The sequence below is a fragment of the Meleagris gallopavo genome, chromosome 2 (assembly GCF_000146605.3).
Source record: "Meleagris gallopavo isolate NT-WF06-2002-E0010 breed Aviagen turkey brand Nicholas breeding stock chromosome 2, Turkey_5.1, whole genome shotgun sequence".
Lineage (NCBI taxonomy): Eukaryota > Metazoa > Chordata > Aves > Galliformes > Phasianidae > Meleagris > Meleagris gallopavo.
The window spans coordinates 4497983-4519591 of record NC_015012.2 but is presented as its reverse complement, the minus strand read 5'-3'; the positions used below and the strand labels follow the sequence as shown (position 1 = coordinate 4519591).

Sequence of the window (21609 nt, the reverse complement as noted above, 5' to 3'; positions counted from 1 at the left end):
TCCCCCCCCCTTTTTTTCAAAAGAGGAGAACTGAAAGAGTTGTGTCCTTATTTGTTCTCAACTATCTGATTACTTCTCTTGCAAACACGATGTCACAGTTTGGGCCAAAAAATACGCAGACTCAGCACAAGAAAGAATCCTACAGTTTACTTGTAAGAAACAAAATTAGGCCGCCTTCGTTTTAAAACACCCCAGCTACAATAATACAGTAATTATTAATCTTAATAAATGATATGAAGTTAATGACCTCGGAGAGGCAACCATTTTAAATTTTTTTCCTACTCCAGGGAGATGGAGGATCAGCAGTTAGTGTTCCAATTCAAGACCCGAGCCCGTGCCAACATATTTTATAAGCTGAGCCCAGGTTTGGGAGACAGGCTGCATATTTTTCAGAGACTAACCCAGCATAAATCACAAAGTGCCAGCACACTATGAGGTTAATGTTGTGTTTTACTACAGTAAGCAATTTCTATCACCATTTAAAATGAGACAAGCAAAATTCAGGCAGACAAAATCTCATGCATCAAAGATTAATTTTTCAAGTACTGAGTGTATGCTTTGGCTACTGAGGGAACATATTACAGCAGGAACAGCAGCAAGCGCTGCAGTTAAAGGAGCATAAACATCTCCATTATAACCCATTATAACCCTTCTTCCTTGTAAGCTGACTCTAACTATCAGAAAATTTGTTTATTTTTCTGCTAGCCATTTGATTTTATATTATTATTTGAGAAAATGAATCAGCCTATGTTCAATACGGAGGAAATAAAATGTGTCAGCCCCAAAATGTCTGAGGAATGACTACCAGCCAGCTGAGTGCTAAGGCATATTCGAGTGAAAATTGTTTTTAACTAATGAGGAGAAATGTAAATAGCTCCTTACACATAAATTAGGCATTAGGAGAGTGTTTTCAACTTGCAAGCACCTCCTCCCTGTTTCATCACTGGGGTCTCCCTGAGGTGAACTCAACACTGGGAACACTGGCTGCAGGGACGTGTGCTACAAAGAAGGGGGGGCTGCCGACATTGCCAAGTGATGCTGCAAGTTCTGTTCTGTTCTGCAACTGCTTTCAGCAAGACCAAGAATTAGACCCTTACAGAAACTGTTCCTGTCCAGAATTACAGAAATAAGGCCAGAGAGGGAAACGTGTGGCATCAGGCTTCCGCTGCCTGCCACTGCATCATATTCATATACATGAGATACCAGTGGTGCTCAGCGTTTGGTGACAGGTCTGTAGCATGCAGTGAAGAACACCATTCAGATTTAGTAGTGAAGATCAATAGTAAAACACTTCCTTTAGCCACAACACATACATCTATTAACTGAACAATCTGATCTGAAACAAGGATTTCCAGCAGCACGTGCTGTAAGTTAACCACAGCATGACACCGCACAGAGCACCAACAAATGCACACCAGCCCACTCACTGATTAAATTTTTAAGAACCTACCAGCTAAAACCTGTACATGAGCTAGGCTCACATACACAGACAAAGACTGTGCAGTGTCATGATGGAAAACTCTTGCTGATTCGTATCAGCATTTTTCAACTAGTAGCTAAAGCACTTGTCCCTTTTTCCATTCCCAAACCAATGGAAGACTTGGAAGAGATGTTTGAACTTGAGTAGTTGAAGGTGATAAATACATTCCCCATGAGTCTTGATTTCTCTCTTATTGTGGACGTGCAGAAGAGAGAGACAAGCCATCAAGCTCTACACTACGACATTAAATCAGCTCTAAAATCTAAAAGGGTTCTAGCGTTGAAGTAATCATGGACGTTTCCCTTCCAACACATTCATAGCACATGCAGTGTATCCTTTTGTAAATGGAAACTATTGCAGGTCATTAAGATGACTGAAGCCAATTAGACCGTATTCAAACACAATAAATGCATCACTGCACTTACTTTCAAAATCATTATAAAATACATAATACCAACCTTCTAAAAAAAAAAAACAACTTTGAAAATCAGACACAGAACACATCACAAGTGGTTTTGTTAACAATAAATTCCTTTCTCACTGAAATCTAAATAAGAACATCACTCAAGCACAAGGGGTCTCGGGCCTTTGATTAATAATAATTTCCTTCGCCCTGTTTCAAATTAATTCTAAATATTTAATTAACAACAAAGATGTAAAAAGTATTACAAAGAGCATCAAATAACTGATTCAGAAAATACACGTCTAGAGCTGTTTTGAGCTAAACCTTTTTTCATTAAGTCTCACACCATTTAGGCAGAACATTGACAATTATGTGATGCTGCTGTGCAAAGGCAAGGAGTATGATGACACTCCTCCCTAACATTACAGATCTTCAATCATATTAATGACTGTATCACCCTCTGATTCTCAGTAGTCTTCTTCACCTGCAATTTCATCAAAATTCTGCCTAGTGTGTATCTGGTAGCATATCTCTTTTCACTGAACTGTTTAAAAGCTGTGGCAGGTGGAGGCTTAGAACCCTGACCAAGAGGGAAATAATAGCCAAGTTGGTCTTCTCCAAACAATCCTCTCTTGGACACATATTGGTCACCTTTAATGCAGTCCTTTTCAACTCACATTCTTTTCAATTCCCTCAAATCTATCATGAAGAGAAAAATAAAGTAGGTAAAATAAACAGCAATTGTGCAAAGAAAACTTTTATTTTTTTAAACACAAAAGAAAGCGTCTCTGAGTCTTGCACATCTTTGAAGTGAATTATAAATATTATTAAATCAACCAAGATTTTGAAAGTAAGAAAAGGAGCAAAGTTCTTTGAGGAATCCAGGGAATTTGGGTAATATGCTTAAATATTACTCTCCATTTTTCAATTGATCAGCTTCCGAGTACTGGAGTACAGTCTTTGGAGTTCCATTTCTGTCTAATCAACCTTTTAATTACAGATCTGTAAGCAGTCTCCAAGCAAATATAGAGTTTTAAGTTCTCCACCTTTACAGCCTTACATTAAAATAACACACTCCAAATGTTCTCCTAAATCTTTTAAATACCAAAAATTATGGATCTAGTAGTAGCACTCTCTTTAATCTCCACTTTTTAATCTCTACTTTTTAATCTGATTAAACAAATTGAAAGTCTGAGTCTTCCTACTGTGTTTAATACTAGCACTTCCACTAGCTACTTATTTCACAGCAGGAACTGTCTTTGAGAGCACATGCACATTATTACTCCAGATAGACCAGAAGTCTATACAGCATTTCCTAGACAACATTGCTTGTTGCACTCACAACATCAAAACAGAAAGAACTGTTCTAAGTATTACAGCCTTATTAACAACAGAAACAATACATTAGAGACTGTGTAGCATTTCCAGCAAGGTGTTTCCTTTCACTCAAAGTCAAACTTTCAGATTTTATTTACCAATGGTTGGCTCTACCCCATACTTGAGACCCTAAGATTTTATTTTCCCAGGTTTGGGGGTTTTATTATCAAGCCTTTTTTCATAAAAAGAAATAAATGATTATTAGAAATATTAACAGTAGGAAAAAAGTTCACTCGGAGACTCCTTTCCTGCCAAACTTAATGTACCACTTACTTATTTCAGATGTTACCATGTCTTCAATTGGTTTCAAAGCCATTAAAACCCTCGTACAACAGGACTCTATTTTTTAATGTGTTCTGACAGGCTCTTTTTTATGGCAGACCTCTACAAGCAGATAACAAGCCACGAGGCTGTTGTGTACCCTTGGCTCCAGCTATAAACACAATTCACATTCAGACCATTTTCTGCCAGTAGAACCAACTGAGACCATCAATCAAACAAGAAGGAAAACCAGCATTAGCAGAGCTTTAAACAGACACTTTTCATCTGCTGTTTAAAGCATAACGGGGTAAAAGCGCTGTTCATTATTTGAAGACCAGTTGTACAAGTTCTAGAATAAACTTTTCTTTAAACAGGAATAACAAGATGAGGTACAAAAGTCAAGTAACTGGTTATTCCTTCGGAAAAGCTTTAAAGGAATATATCTGACCCAAAAGTGATGCATTTTCAACTCCAATGTGCAATGGAAAGTTGGGTGTACGAATACTTGTTTGCTGAAAGACAACAACAAATTACATCAACCAAATTGCGTATTCCACAAATAACTTGTTTGGCATTTGAGGGTCTCTGTGTAGGCTTTTGCAATACAGAAGGTAGATGGTGATTACACTGACTTCTGTAAAACTGTGTTGAGCATAACATTAACTGGTAATTAGAAAACTAATTTTGATTTCACCTCTATTTCCATAAAGACTATTCTTTGGCTTTCAAAAATTTATCTTGAAAAGCCCAGAAAGCAACATCTCTAGGCTTCAGACACATCAGTCTTTGTCTGTTCCCATTACTAAGATGAAAAGACGAGGGGAAAACAACACTACTTTATATATTCTCTCCCTAAACACTTATTGTTACTTGTGTACTCCAGAGACTGATCTGACAGATGTAACTACTAGAACAAAACACAGAAGACCAGCTTCTGCCATTCATCTTTGCACTTTGCTTAGGCATTTTTTCTCCATTTTTCATTTGTGAAAAAGCAGTTATCGCACCTGTTCTTATCTAATGTAACTCAATACAGCTAATTATACAATCAAGACAATCATTTATAAAGTAGATAGCCACAGTACTTTTTATTTACCAACTATCAGTTTCCTTTTCCTTAAAAAGCCAACTTAATTCCAGCTTCCTCCAAGTTACCTGTAAAACTGTGCAACATGCTGCATGATCTTAGAATCCTAAATCTTCTTTAACACTGAGTTTGCAGTTTAAGCCCAAGTCCTGCATCACATATTGCATGGGCACACTGCTCTGTCCTAGAGCAGCTTTGCTGATTTCAGAAACTAGAGGTGAGAACTAGAGATGAGAAAATCCCAGGGGTAGGAAGTATGACTGGAACATCTACAACTCTGCTAAACAACAAAAAATAACAGTTCATCACAATAAGAACTGTATTTCACATTTGATATCATTACTCATCTAATTACAATCTCATGAAGACCAGGAACAACAAAAAAATCATTACTCTAAACTGTTCATTGATTACTGTAGTAGGTCTCACGCATACAACTAGGTGAAAAGCAAACTCAAAAGCTGGCACTTATCCATTCACTTATGGCTTCAAACAAATTGCTGACTTGCACAACTGCTTCACAGAACACCTGGATGGGAGAGTCAGGACATCCTGTCACATTGCTGCTCCATTGCAAAAATCAGATGTAAAATACATGTACATGGTCATCCTGGTACAACAAAGCGACACAGAGTGGCAAAAGATATTAGGTGGCTCTAAAACCCTTTAAAATGTGAAAACAGAGTTCAGATTGTTTGATCTCTTTCAGAGTTTACATGGTACAATAATGTAATGGCCCATAATCAAAAGCTTCTAAAAGGAAAAGCACAAGAAAGCAGTTGATGAACACAAATATATTTTAAGGAAACAATCTAAGCCAAAAGTAACTAATTGTCATACTGCACAAAAACTGTCTATTTCCCTCCTTTTGCCAGTTAATGTATCATTTCCCATTTCATGTTGATGCATGATCATAAATAGACATGTCTTTGATGCAACTTCCATTTCAAAGAATATCAATTAAGCAGAATATTGGCTTTTCTCTACAGGTAGTTACAAGTTTTATTTCAAACCACAATAAAAGGTTTTCTCATTATTTTGTTTTCTTATATAAAGAACAAACTAAAAAATTCCCTACAGCCTTCAATCATAAGCCAATTCCACAAACCTAACTTAAGCAAGACCTATTAAACTCCTATAAAATTTAAAGGGAGGCCATGTCTCAGACATGACCCTATCTTTTTCAAACACAGTTCAGTGCTCACTGCTTTGGTACCTTACATTTATTTTCTCTCATTGAGATACATGGGAGGAATTAATACCCATGCATGAGCAACTTTCCTGTGACTCCCAAGATTTTTTCCCTCCTTCTTTCTGTCTTTTTTCTTAGAGTACAAGAATTAGACTTCAAAAATTCACAATAGAGACGATGTTACCCAACAACCTTACCAATTTTTACAGGAATCTGGTCAAGATTTTGATCACACAGAAAACCCCAAAGTAAGCATCACACTGGATTTCCTCAGATTCCCCAATCTGAAGCCAAATTAACCTTTCATAAATAATTAAATTAATATTAATCATGTTAAATAAATAACCATGTTGAATATATTAACCATGTGGTAAATTTACATATAAAACACATGAGATTTTTCTTACATATAGCAATTATCACTGTCAAGGAAATAACAGCTAGGTATCATCATTATCGTCATCCACACAGAAGGTGCCAACAAACAACTGGAACCAGACTCTTTTCTTTATAAGGTGTTAAGAGCCACAGGAACCTAAAAAGATACTTGTTTCTGCACTATGCATTTGATTTTATGTGGGAACAGCCTAAAACAAATTAAGGGAGCAGATCTGAAATACTTTAATGAGCCACATTACAAGTGCTGATTACACATTAAAATAAGTTGGAAGTTATACACTAGTTATACACTTTTCTTGATATTTGTATCATCATATCTTAATATTCTTGAAGAGATTCCCAACATTTGACTCTTTCACAACAGGCTGTCCAACCAACACAATGTCAACACATTATTTTTTTTCCAAGACCAGCTCGACAACTATGTGACAAGGTCAAATAGCCTTCTTCCTATTTTAAATAAGATGGGAATTTTGTCAATTCCACTTTCAAAGTGCAAAAACATTTCAACATTGATCTGCACTCCACCAAAAGCTAAAGTGTGACAGATGCCTTCGCAGTAATTGCCAATCAGCCTCAACATAGCAGCTGAAAAACACAATACATCACTTTGATCTCCTCAGCTATCAAAGTATTCACAATCAACAAATCTGCATGAAGAATATGAAACGTGCAACATTTCCAAAACCTGTCTCCATGGATCTTAAATATGATAATGTATATTTTGTTCATACTTCATAAAGCATTTCAAATCCTTTATTATGCATATGAAAGGATATGTTTTAGCTCGCAAGAAAAATAAACACGGAAGATGTTTTATATTTTAGAGACATGTGAGTTTCCATCGGATAACACAGGTGAAATAATCGTTTAGAAAAGCCTGAATTGCTTTGAGGGAAAGACATTATTACAGAACATGCTTAATTAAGTCCCTCTGCTAACCTTGTAAAATGAATACCTTGTTGAATTAGACTACAGGGAAATAAAGCATGCATACCAGCTCCACGTGCGTAAAACAAAAAGCTGCTAAGAGGAGATGACTTACATTTTGCTGGTAGGTCATATCCACACGTAATTTTTGCTTGTCCAGTCTCACAGCCACTCAGGTTGCGGCATTCAGCAAGTAAGCAGGGCCCAGCAGCTCTGTGTATACAGCCATCCACTGTAAAAGCAAACCCAGAACATTTTATTTATTAAAAAACATTTTTTGTGCATTCAAACTGTGTGTGACTAGCATTCAAATACATGCATGGCCACTAGCATTTACTGCTCATTTTTACAGGTACAGATCTGCTGATCTACAAGCAGACATCCGAGTGCAAACAAACATTTTCTCTGCCAGAAACAGTCAACAGAAATTAAAATTTCCATAGTAGAAAGTGGTCTTATTCAAGGCTCAAATAAATTCTCTCTTCCTACTATGACAATAACATTGATTCCCAGATAAATACCAAACTCTTTTTTTCTACATAGCTCTGATTCTTCTAGAATTATGCAGGCTATTTAATGTCAATGTCCTGTCAAGGCCTTAAACAAAAACTCCATGAAATAATGCTTATGGGTTTACAGACTTGAAATTTACAGAAATACTTTCTTTTGACCTTTTTTCTTTTCTTTTTCTTTTTGCATGATCCGTGCAATATTGTGGAGTTAATTAAATAATAATTACTAAAGGTTGCAATTGCAGCTAAGTATGCAAGAAAATTAGTTGAGTGCATAGATCTTTTTACCCTTGGGAAGCAGCAAAAGAATAGTAGCAGTAGCAAAGGCAAAAAAAAAAAAAAAAGGCTGCTGGCACAGCATTTCTGCCCACTCAACATGCAATCAAAGAAATCATTTACTGTAATTATGGAAGAAAAGTTAAAGAAAAAGGAAACAAACAAAAAAAAGGAAATGCTGTGTGCACGACACAGTAACTACATGAAGGTCCTAAGTCAGCAGCAGCCATGAAGTTCCACTACAAGAAATAACCATTGTATAAATTACAACTCAGTTCAGAAAAGTTACAAAGCTGAAGAATAAAGGCTAAACAAATCCTTGTTTATACAGGAGAGACAGATTCTATTTTTGTGTTGTTCAATATTTTATTTCATATTTAACCAGTTCGAAGCTACACCAATTCCCAACAGCACTTTTGAAACAATTAAAGCAAAAAAGGGTCTGAAAAGCCAAGTTCAGATGGGATTTCAAGAAACGCACAGACTCAAGAACTGCCTGTGTGCCATTCCACGTGGAGGCACAAAGACTTGCAGCACAGCACAAGACTTGGCCATCTGACCACTCACTGCCGGCCAGGCTGCAGGGAACTTCAGGAGCTCCCTCATCCATGCTACCTAAGCCATGATGCCAAGTCTTATTATTCTACCTCAGCTGAGTTTTCCTTCTTCACGTACCCAACAGCTCAGCTCAACACGTTGCAAGATGTTAATGCAAGAATTATATTTTGTAACCTCCAGGGAAAAAAAAAGAATGCTGGAAATCTCTCCCGTGCTCATAACATCGTATTTAATTATTTTAGCTTAATTACAAAATGCTTTTCCAAACCGAACAGGATAAGTAAACCAGAACACGTTGAAACCTCAACTATATTTTTATAAGCAGTGCCACCACAATCCTTACCAACATTAATATTTCCTGAGACATTAACATAAAAACAGCACTAACGCTTCGCACTGCACTTAAACTGCAGTCCTCAATGGAGGAAGAAGTCTTTCACCTGAGAAGCAGCGGACAAGAACTCAAGTGCAACAGGCCACAACTCTCAGCAGTGGATGAAGCTATTTCTTTTCCTGAGCTGCTGGGCACCCTCCCCTGACCTGTATCTATACAGTTACTCATTCAGATGCCCTCTCAACCAAATCATCTAGAAAAACCAACTTCTTTTACCCTAAAGCACATTCAGTTTAAACCAGGTCCAGCTCAGAGCACAGCCAAGCAAAAGAACCTGCAGAAAGGAGTCGCCGCCTCCCATGGAGAAGCAGAAGCATAGATTTACCTCTTCTAAGCCCACAGTACATTATATTACATAATAAACCAAGTGCCAGATCAGCTGTGATGGCCAACAGACAGGCAACTCCAGCTCCCCATCTATAAACAACCTCAGGAGGGAAGAAGCAGGCTCTCAGCGAGCACACAGCTGAGGTACAGATGGCCCATCACTCCTTGGCTCTCCACAGCTCCACACTCGGCCTTTCTGATTGAAGCAGCCTCCAGCAGGATGAAAAGGTAATTGAAAAAAATTGAATTCTTAACTGAGGCAAATCAATTCTATCATAGCCAATTTTGACATATGACAAGGAAAATGGAAGACATCTGCCAAAAACAAACAAGTAGAAGTTCATGCTTCTCTCATAAAGATGGCTTAACAGAAAATGATTGAATACTGTGGACAGGCGTAGATGGAAACTCAGACATTAGCATTTGATATACTTCAGTGACTCCACAGAAGACTGATTTCTTTAAAAAATATATAAATACAATCACCATTGTCTAAATAATCTATTTCTTCTATCATGACTTATTAAATACTTTAGCAGAGATGACTTCCAATCTACATACGCATATTCCATATAATATGATGAGAACTCAATAAATCATGTTAGAAACATTCTGCATGTCCAATAATATATCCAATATGTAACACAACTTTGATAATTCTTCTAGCAACAACCCAAGCAGTGAAACATCTTGCCAAATTTGAGCACTCTGCATAACGTAGAGAAAAACAATTGGCAAAGATAGAGTAGATGAGCAAATCTAAATGTGATGCTTCAGCCTCTGCTAAAACATGCCTTAGCTGTATTAATTCAAAAAGACACAGTGGGAAGGCACAAAACATTCACGTGAGATACTGTGGTTGCTGAACGTGTGAGATGACTAGCAATGTAGGCATACAGGGAAGCTAAGCACTGTTAACAGGATAACTTTATGGAAATTGCAGATAATGGAAACAATCTCAAGAGGGGGAAAATGATGGCCAAAGATATAATGTTATTGTGTAGTAAGGAGGAAGAGATTTACATGATAATGGTGGCATGCTGCCCAATTACTTTTGTAAGAAAGCGAACAACACTTGATATATTGGTTTCAAATACTTCATCTGTACCATCAGTTTGATGTATATGTGCTCCTCTGCGTTTTTCAAAACAGATTTGGGAAACATTAAACCACAACCCACTGCTCCTTTCCTGGAATCACTATGCACAACTAGCTATAAAAACCCAGGCACTTCACTTATGCCCAAATCTGACTTGCATCTTGTGACAGAGGTAAGAAATTATGCATTATCGCCATTTTCTACAACCAAAGAGAAATGCCCTTTAACTCAGAATCTATCACTCTGTTCAGTTAGCCTATTTTCTACAGCTTGCATTCCCATCCAGATGTATGGAAATCATATATATATATATATATATATATATACACATGTTGGGTCATTTATATTCACAAGTGAGCTGTCATTTCACAACTACAGGAAAGGCGTGGGAAAACCCCACAAACAAAACTATCAGTTCTAACTGACAAGAAGCCCCACCTCTGGCCTGCATGCCAAACCTTTGGTATTTTTAAGTCCTGGCAAGAACTCGAGAGAACAATTTCACCCTGCCTTGGCTGGAGAAGCACATGGAAGGGTTTTTTCCCAGATCTTGACACATTTATAGGAATGATATTTCGAGGGATGAAGAACAGCTCAAGGAGCTTGAGACTTAACTCTATACTTCACGCAGTTCATGCTTGCATAAAGCTATTACAAATCTATTGCAACTTTTTTCATTAAAAATAGTATTAGCAATCACATTGCATGCATCCATAAGTTTTAGGAGCCACTGGGGACAGCACTTTGTTCTCCCAACATTCAGCAGAAGCCCTTAATGAAGAAAAACTCCTTCCAAAGCTGCTGCAATCAATGGCACTGGATGCACAAACAAGTCACCTCAAAATAATCACTTAAGATACATGGAAATAATCAAGTTTCAAAATAAAACTCCCCAGCAAAATGACCATACTATAAAAACAGTGAGTTCTTAAAAATACTGAAATCTTTGCCGTCTTTCTCTATCACTAAAAGATGCTAAAAGGTCACGTTTTTTCTTATTTAATTTCTTGTAAAGCAAGTGTATTTGTTCTCCAGAATTAAAGGGTTAAAGTTACATGGTAAAAAGTAGCTAATTTACTGATGTACAACATAGAATAAAATCTATTTCTTGTAGAAAATCTCTTAAAATTGCAAATGAAGCAAAAGCAAAGGAAACAGAGAATTAAGGGTATCGTGGGATGCTGCTTGAAAAAAAAAAAAAAAAAAGACCTCAGCAAAACCAATCTTGCGGTGCAGATGGTAATAAAATAGGGTAAGGTAATCAAACACCACAGCAAATAATACAAAATTCCCCTGGTAATAATAAGCCCTAACTTCTTCTGTGACCTTGCATCTGAGTCTGGATAAATTGAAGCTATGGTGTAAACAACATATGCAGACTTATGTTTTGAGAAACTATATGTTCTTTTTCCATAATCATTCCTGTTCTCAGGAATCTCTTCAAGACCTTTATTCCTGGTTTTCCACCAGAAAATTCAGGAGATTTGCTTATTTAGCAAGTTAAACGTGCTCAATTTATTGATGACGTCTTACCATTCTTGCACATGGCAGATGCCAGGAGTAAAAATAAAAAAAAAACAAAACAGAAAAGTATCATTTTAGCAGATATATCGCTAGGGACACGCAAGAAGAACCCAGTGTGCCCTGCCTGCAGCAGGCCTCTGCTATACGTGCCCCAACTATTTGTGGACCTTTCAAAACAGCTCATTGCAAAAACGCACATGGAAACAACACCAACCCTGCAGAAGTGTTCAAGTGCCTCTAGAAAGTTCACCGGAATCAGGTTCTGGGAAAGGCACAACTGCACCTCGCCGACTGCTGTCAGGGGGAAACAAATCTGCCAGCGAGACACAGCAGCTGCTGGTCTAATGAACAAAGGTGGGGATGTCACAAGGATTACAACACAGATGCCAGTCGGCCGCCGCCGCTAGAAGTGGCAGTTTGTATTACAGAGATGGCCTGTGCCATTGGGAAGTTTAATGAGCTGAAGATTTTTAATCAATGTGCTGGTTTATAGGCCTCCGATATAATTAATTTTAAATACTTAGCATTTAGACAGTACTTTCTAGCCAGGATCCAAAAGAATTTAAAAGCAAGATCTGACTTTGCCTTAAAATTCTCCATTTGAAAAAGAAAAACCACAGATGAACCATGTATTTTGAGATGGCTGTTTCACTGCATTAAGTTCCTGCCCCACCGCAGACACTCTGACTATATATTTTCTGAAATACTTTTGTTTTCAGACATTCTTAGTGCCCACTTCTGAGTGAAACCAAGACACAACTGAGAGCTTAAAATCCCAAAGCTTAAGCTATTGGTTGGGTGTCTGTCTTCACTTTAAAATCAACATTTGAGATTGCACGAAGGGCCTTAACACAGCCAGAATTAAAGCTCCAGGTGCACTCAGTGCCAATCACTAAATCATGCCACAGAGGGAGTTTAACAGAGTTTAACATAATAATAATCACGGGCATTAGAACCCTTACTGCAGTAGCAACAGCAAGCAACAAGCCTACTTGAAACAACGGCATCTGTAAGCATTGCTGCAGTATCATCCCCGGGAAACTTACATTTTAGAAAATGAGTTAGATTGAATACTTCAAATTTATCACTAAAAACTAACAGTTTTTGCCTGTTCTGGTGAAGAGAGCCAGAAATTTTATTTTAAACACAACTCGACGCTTTATGAGAATGTTGTATTTAGTTTGGATGTAGTTCACATTGAAAGATAAAAGAAGCAGCTGCAAGGTCCTACACAAAGTCTTTGCTAGAGAATGACAAGACACGGGGAAACAAGGAAATCAATCAATGATTCAAAATAAAACTCACTCAGGGGTCTGTTAAACATTAAGCACGTGCTGTATTTATTGCATACAGCCAACCACTCTTATTTTGAAAAACAAGAAACAGTAGTAAACTTGCATTTTCTGACAAACCTTTGCTTCTTTGGCTTAGCCAAAAAACTTGGGATATCAGAAACTCAAATCAAAAGTACACAAAAAGCCAAGTAGAAGTTGTTCTATCGCACTAGCAGTAACGATTACTAAATTCCTTCCAACTAAGCAATAAATATTGCTCTCATTTCATCTCATACTTAGGACATCTTTCTTGGTCTCTGAGAGCTCCGCTTCGATTCTGCAGAGTTATAATGTCAATAGGATTCACACTTCTGTCAGCCCACTCAAGCAGCATAAGGGCTCTGAGAAACACGGGTCTGAGAAACCTGTGTGAATGTCACACTTTTGGCAGTAAAAAAGAACTAGGAAAGCCTCCAATATGGTTTTCCAATTTTTCCCAGTCCAAAATCCTGACATTAAGGCATGTGTGAAAGAACCACTCACTTCCTTTTAATTGTGGTAATGTTGAGACACCTGCCACACCACAGTCTTCTACAAATGGAACTGAGACAGCTAATTCTGAAAAACTTCCCTGCAGTAAGCAGAAAGATTACATGTTATTGTTTATTCAGCGAGAAGCTGAAGTCTGGTGAAATTTCAGGTTATCCTGTGCTACCAAGTTCAGTTTGTGTTCATCTGTGCTTGATCCCAACTTCTGGAATTGACATCTCTTACCTTTAAAAGCTGCAGGATTTATTTTTTTTTAATTTAATGTCGTATCATCCTGAGGAAATAAGGCTGGAGACTCCAAAATCCCTTCCTCAGCCTACAGGGCAGTGCCAGTACCTCACTTCCACTTAGACACAAAGCCCTAACTACACCTCACTGCTTAACTCCTGCATTTCCACTCATGCTGGTGTGCAATTACTACAGACGCACATTATTAAAAACTAAAAACATGGAACTGCTTAAGAATAGGACTGTGTAGAGAAAAAGAAGTGAGACAGGGACAGAGAAAGGGGATGTGTACCCCCCCTCCCCCGCAAAGAGACAGGAAACTGAGCATGTAAGTTTGTGTTTGCTCTGTCTATTCCGGAGATATACACACAATTCTGATAGCTAAACATGCACTTTCAGTTCAGACAGCCAACAGTATCCTGGGCTGCATCAACAGAGGGGTGGCAGCAGGGAGAGGAAGGGGATGTTCCTGCCTGCTCGTGCAGGCCCACTTGCAGTACTGCATCCAAGACCCCCAGCACAAGAAGGATGCTGAGATGTTGGAGCAGGTCCAGAGGAGGGCACAAAGATGCTTAGAGGGCTGGAGCACCGCTCCTATGAAGAAAGGAGGTGGGCTGGTTCAGCCTGGAGAACTTGGAGAGACCTCACTGCAACCTTCCAGGACTTGAGGAAAGCTTATAAGTAGGAGGGAGAGAGACTTCCTACATGGGTAGATAGGTCAAGGAAGAACAGTTTTAAAGTAAAAGAGGGGAGGGACTTGGATTGGATGTCAAGCTGCCCAGAGAAGCTGTGGATGCATCATCCCTGGAGGTGTTCAAGGCTAGGTTGGACAGGGCAACCTGATCTAGTACTCAATCTAGCAGCTGGTAACTCTGCATACAGCAGGCAGGTTGGAACTAGATGACCTTCGAGGTCCCTTTCCAACTCAAGCTATTCTATGATTTTATGATTCTAACATCCAAGATTCAGCAATACTTTGAAATTAAATTACGTAAATGGTTGGGGAGATGACATCAGAACTCCTTTTTTCCTTCTATTATGACCCCTTGCAAATTAGGCTCCGCTTAACACTTATTCCTAATGTCAAACAGACAGTCAGTGCCCACCTGCAACGAAGCTGACAGCCTCCTTCAGCCCCTCCCTGCTGTCCTTCCTCAGTATACACCTCAGTGCTTCCTTCTTTCAAGCACAGAAGAAACTCACAGCAAATAACCACGCTGTTGTTTTTAAAATCTCACTGCAGCTCTTTCTTGTCACGATGCCATTAAGCTATTGATGACACTACACTGCTGCTGGGATATCAGTCTCTGTCTAGTGCATAGAACTGCACAGTCTATTTTTCCTGCCGTACTGCTCTGAAACATAAAGCTAAACTCTGAGGAGCACTAAAGAAACAAGGAGATAAAAAGATCAAAAACGCTCCTGGAAGGACAATGAAACTCATGTTAGAAAGAAAAGAAACAAGTGGTTTACTGGTGTTATGATGCTGCATGTAAACGAAAGAAGCCTTGTAGAAAAAGACATACTGGAGAGACACTCCATCCCCATCTCAGCACCCTATTTCACGCAATGGCCAAAGGCAAATGCTTAAAAAACAGAGGTTAGGAGCAGAAAAAGCAGTTACCAGTGCTTCCACAAAACATTCTTCAAACTCTGCTGTACGGGCAGCTTGCAAATGTAGCAGGATGTCTTTTCTACACAACCCTGATATGTTTTCATTTATGGCTTCGTCAGTGAGCATTTTGTGAGCATCTCAGACTCATACATGCATCTGAATGTTCCATCTTTATGCAGTCTTCTGTGCAATGAGGACAGGATCATTAGCAAAGAAATAAAAAATACTGTTTGTTCTATGTGCAAGTATGCAGCTAGCCCAAAAGAAAAGAATGAAAGCAGGAAAAAAAAACACTGTGAAATATCAGAAGAAATTTTCTGCTTGCTTTTTTGCCCATTATAATGCCCACAGACAAGGAGGCTGCAGTGGCATGCTCCATTACTTGCAGACGTTTCAAAAATACTATGGGCCACTCATGGCAGATGACTTATATTAAACTACAGTAGGTATTTGCATACTCAGAGTACAGTTATTAGGCAGTAATCACACAGCGATTATACAAATTTATTCACTATGATCAGCTAACAGTTGTCAGGCATGGGTCAAGGATTTAGAGAGAACAGGCAACCGTATAATAACTGTACAATGACTGTATCAATGGGAGCCTTCTAACTGTGTGCATTCTCACAGTCCAACAGGCTCCTGGCATGTCTTTCCTAAGAGTTGTACAGGTACACTGTAAATACAGCAATACCTCAGTATAGCCACTTTTTTCCCCCACTGAAAGCTAGGGGATGAGATCCAAGACCTCTTCACACAGAGTATGGAAGCAAAGGCACTATCACATATGCCTATTTAATTCGAGAGCCTGAAAGCTTCTGTATTAAATTACAGCTTCTAACTAAATGTAATTAAACCAGACACTGTCATGGGGATTTCTCTTTAGTTATGGGGGTGCAGCAAGAGTGCAACACTGCTGGGAAGAGACACTGAACCTGATGCAATACTTGATGCAGGGTGAACAGTAACACGTCCCTTAGAAAATTGCAAGAGGAGGCTGGGCAGGTCTGCAGAGGAAAAGCTTTTATGACTCAGGATTTCAAATATTATGCTTTAAACACTTTTTAATGAACTTCTCAATAGTTATCTTTTCCCTTCCCCTCTCTACCCCATAGAGGTCAGCTCAACTATTTAGCATCACAGTGAATCTCCAGACAGGTTTAGGCAATGCAAAAGCCACAAGAGAGAAGAAAAAGAGGCTCCTATAGAAAAAGTTAAGTCACAGAAGGCAGTGGTTCTTTAGTAAATTCTCCTAGTTTGACAGACATCCCTTCATCAGTAAGGTATTCTGTTGTCTCAGCAGGTAGCCGTTTTTGCACAGGTTACACAGCCTTCACACAGATCTTTCCAAATGGACAAAGTCTTTGAGATAGACTGAATTCAGTGAAAAAAAAATATGTATATAAAGAGCAAGCACTGAAACAGTGCTATTAGTGACCAACACTGACAGTCACGTTACCAACTTAAGCTTTTATAAAGCACAAATAGTTCTCTAAATAAGAACATAATATTAACAGCAAACTTAAGATGCCTCTTTTGCACGGATTATTATCAAGTCTTCTTAGACTAGATTTTTGCTTTTACTTTTAGATACAGATACATAGATACATATTTTGAAGTAAAGGAGTTGGCTTGAATATTAGCCACCATAACATACGAACAACCAAAACATGGGGCTCCTAGGAGCACAGATTTAGGGCAGCAGCAGGAGCAGATAAAGGAGCAGGACTAAGTAGCAACAAAGGAATATCCTCTTGTTTGCAGTAAGGCTTAACTAGCTATAGGAATACTATGAATTATTTACTGAGCAGTAGCTGGTTTTCTTATTTCCTGGATGGTTTTCACTTGTGCTAATTTATTTTTAACATGGACCACTGGTTGAGATGCTTCTCAGTCCGCAATCACAGAATCCTCTCAATTTAAAGTGCTGTTTGAAGCTAGATTAATTAACAGTATTAATTATATAAAAATTGCCTAGCAATAGGTAAATTCAATTGAACACATTACAATGTGTTCAAATAGAATAAATACAAGGGAAGGAAAAGGTAAACACTAGATTAAATGGAAAATGAGGTATGAAAAAGGTTCTCGCAGCCAGTGTTTTAACACAAGCATGACAAGTGGGACTGAAGTATCTCAAATATTTCCCTTTTTTGTTGAGAAGGGATGGAAAATCATACGTGCAACACATCTAAGACAAATGCCTGCCAAAGAAGATCTAGGACACACAATCAGAGTTCACAAACACTGAATTATCAAATATTTTCCAGCAATATGCAAAAAGTGTCGCACAGTCTCAGTACAATTTCCCCTGTAAAAACAATGTCATATCCTGACAGACTCATGCAACAAAATATAGAAGAAAAACTATTTATTGTCATTTACGTGCCAGATTTCATTGCAGAATCTGACAAATCTATTAAAAAAAAAATGTTAGAGGCATCAGTAGAACTTTCACACATAATTAATGGTGTAGAGAGTAAGGGGGTTAAACCCCTATTCCTTTGACTCTGACAGTCAAGTTGTTTCCAAGGTAAATGGAAAAGCATCGTACTAAGCCAAAAGATACAAATATATTCATAATGATCCAATGGAATGTCAGTGACTGCATGGGCACAGTTAAAAAGAAAAGGAATAACAACTTTTTTTTTTTTAATAATAAATTTAAGATCAGAAGCAGCAACAAGATAATAGAGAGCGCTGGATAAAGAAATGCCTCTCACACTGCCCACTGTACTAGCTTTGTTTTGCAGCACTATCACTTTGAAAAAAAAAAAATTTAAGAAGAAAAAAGGAGAAGGACACAAAGCCTAATAATAGCAAGTGACCTTTTGAGTTAATCGAAGACTCCGAATCCAGAAGCTGCACAGCGAACCTCTATGTGCTGCTCACCACCCTGCCCTCCACAGGGCCATACCCCAACAGGCTGTTTAATCAAGTCCCACACAGCTTTTTTAACCTACAAGAAAGGTAAGGTTGTAATTAATGAATTTATTACTTATCTGAGCTGGCTGCAGCCCTCCTTATGTTCCGTGAGTTGTGGGAAGAGAAATTAAAATAGTAAGCACAGCTTAAATTGCCATCTAATAGTTTTTGAGTAAGAAACAAGACATCCCACTCAGATGTCTATATTTACCAGTTCGGTAATTCTGGTAATTCCCTTCTAAATAACTTCATGTTTGTCCTAAAACACTATTAAAGGAGAGATAAGGAACTGAAGAACCAAAGAGCTGGTTAATCTGTGCAGCATCATTATGTATTATTTAGTTTAATATCTTCTTGTAGTAAATACAAAATCATTACGTGCCATTTTCTTCAAGAGAATGTTGTAGTGAAATTGGTGTTGCAACAAAACCATTAAAGTATAATAGTGTACACAGAAATATGCTACTGATTAGCAAGGAAAAATATGTAATTATAGCCACAGTGTGGGACTCAGTTGGCTGGTGCTTTATTGAGTACTGCCTTGGAAGACTACTTGGCTGCCAAAGCTAATGAGGAAAATACTGAGTTGTTACTTCCAGTTGTACTAGAGGTTTTTGTCTTGATTTTATTGACATTTATAAAGTGATCATCACATGTAACAAACAAGCCCCAGTGCCAGCACTGTGAGCTGCAGTTTACAGTAATTAAAGAGTAAACAGCGTCAATCCCACAGCAATGCTCCACGGCTGTGCAGTTCTTTAACAGAATTTTTAAGAGGTAATTCTGAGCAACAGTATCTCAAGTTCTCCATGGTTTGAGAAAAACAATGCAAGAGCACTGAAAGACAACTTCAAAAAGGAAAAAGCAACTCAACATTAGCCCATTAAAGCTGCAGCAGACATAGTCAAGTGTGCGCATGCACAGTATGGAAAAGTGGTTTGGACAAAAATACATTTGATCATAAGTAGAAAGACTGAGCACTACAAATCCTACGATGCCATATTATACTTAAGTACCCATATTTTCCTTCCTACTTTGCATTGAAGGGTGGAAAAGGAGTGCATTTCTAGCATTTTACAGAGAATACTGAAAGTCCAAGTTTATAAAGTTTGCAAAGAAATCAAAGCAGTTTCTGAGTTACATTATTTTATTAAAATTATTTCATTAAAATTACTCTTTTTCTTAGCTATCTGCGGTTCGTATCTAAAATACAGCTTGATACCTTTAGAAACAAATGGTCATTCTAATCTGCCAATGAATAAAGTTGAGAAGGCATACAATGCTAGCTGTAAATATCAAAGCTCCTAAGACTGTACCAGTGACATACCCTACAGAGGACATAATTTAGATACAGGACCTCTGTATTAAAATAATAATAATTCTGTTTATGAGCAGTTTATGACAAATGCAAAATAAATTTCAACTTCAAATTATTATTCCACCCAAAGTCAAAAAGTCTACTTTTAACAATAGCTTTCCTATTATTCAAAGGCAGACATGCAAATAAGAAGCCATAGATGGAATTGTGAGAAGAAACCAAGGTGAATTCAGCAAGGTAGCTTGGAGAGACATTTCCAACTTGCCAACTGCCACCCAATGCAAAGGCTACATTAAGCCCAAGTATTTTTCAATCATATCTTAGCACTTAGATTTCTTCTTCTTCATTAGCAAACACAGAGGACCAATAAGAACACAACTGTAGAGTAAAACAACTGATGCTTAGAGCCTGTAGTATAAGCACTGCGCACGTTTCGTGATGTTTATTGGTGGTTGTGAGGTTTTTGTGTTGTTTATTTTGAGAGGGCATTGGGGCTACCTTAGGTGGGGCTAGTTCTAGTCTAGTGGTGGAGTCCCTGACCTTGGAGGTGTTCAAGGAACATTTGAACGTTGTGTTGAGGGACACGGGTTAGTGACAGATATTGGTGATGGATGGATGGTTGGACTGAATGATCTTGTGGGTCTTTTCCAACTTTCATGATTCTGTAACCCATGGGTTGAATGCCAGCTTTCCAGCAAAATGCATTAGGGTCACATCTTCCAGCCTACTTTGACCCAAACAAAACCTAGCCCATGTGCACCAAGATACCCAGCGATGCTGAATAACAGCAATGAAGGCAATCGGGATTTTCTTCAAAAGCATACTGTAGGCTCCAAGTGAAACACCTTAGTAAATGCACCCTTCAAACATTTTTACTTGAAAAATTCCTATTAAAAAAAAAAACAATTCTAAAATAAATATTTGAATTTTTGTGGATTTTTAGCGGTGTCTGAGTACTTGCAAATAAATGGGGAAAGCCTCAATTCTCATACTGCAATAAAGCAAATTTCTGCTTTATGAGAGGGCAATCGTTTCTTTACTGAGCCCAAACAATGTGTATGAATCGAAGTTCAGGAGATTCAAGCAACAACTCACAACAAACCTAAACGCTGCCCTAGCCATACACAGAAGTCAGCATGATAGGATATTCATCCCTTGAGGTCCTAGTTGTAAACAGGCACTAACAAACAACTGAGCAATGGCAGAAGAAAAACATTCAACAGTCACCCTAGGGTACAAGCATAAACAAGCCTTGTCTTAGCATGACTAATATGTTCTGCTTGCAGTGATGTTAAGGATGTGGCGTCTGGAAGCAACGAGACCAGGGGAATGATGGAGAAGCTCTTCCAGAGCATCGAGGTGACTTACACAAATGATTTCATGCCATAGTTACTTCTGATGGGAAGAGAGCTGAGAAAAGTAATCCCCTCTCCCTTTACAATATCAGACATAAAACGTTATATGCTAAGAACTTGTGAAATACGCACACCCCTGATCTAATTGAATCAGCAAAATACATGACTGTGCTGGTGAAACACTTTGTGAGAGTCTCCAGAAGAACCACAGCTAATTTATAATCCTAAGCACAAGTATTTTGTGTGTTTCAGTGTTTCCTAAATCAGACTGCAAAGACAAGCTCATCATGGTCCTATGGAAAGATGGCGTCTTTTGCATCAGAAAGGAGACATTTTAGACTTATTAATAGCACTCATGTATTTCATTTTCAGCACATATCCTTGCACAGGAGAATAATTTTGGCTGGATGGGACTCCGGAGGTCAGCCATAGTCAGCCCTCTATTAAACAACAGTGTGGATGAAATAGAACTGCCTTTTGAAGTGAAGAAAATCTATAGAAAACATTGAGAAGCTATTCTAAAATC

General features: G+C 38.2%; 1 protein-coding gene across 4 annotated transcripts in view; it reads right to left on the bottom strand.

Annotated features, from left to right (window-relative positions):
* The window catches only part of MACROD2 (mono-ADP ribosylhydrolase 2), an 835869-nt gene that overhangs the window by 582182 nt on the left and 232078 nt on the right, over positions 1-21609 (bottom strand). For all 4 annotated transcript variants that reach the window (XM_019612526.1, XM_010706427.2, XM_010706430.2 and 1 more), the window contains exon 4: positions 7245-7361. In XM_019612526.1, coding sequence (XP_019468071.1) covers positions 7245-7361 — 117 coding nt within the window. The remainder of the gene's footprint in view (positions 1-7244; positions 7362-21609) is intronic.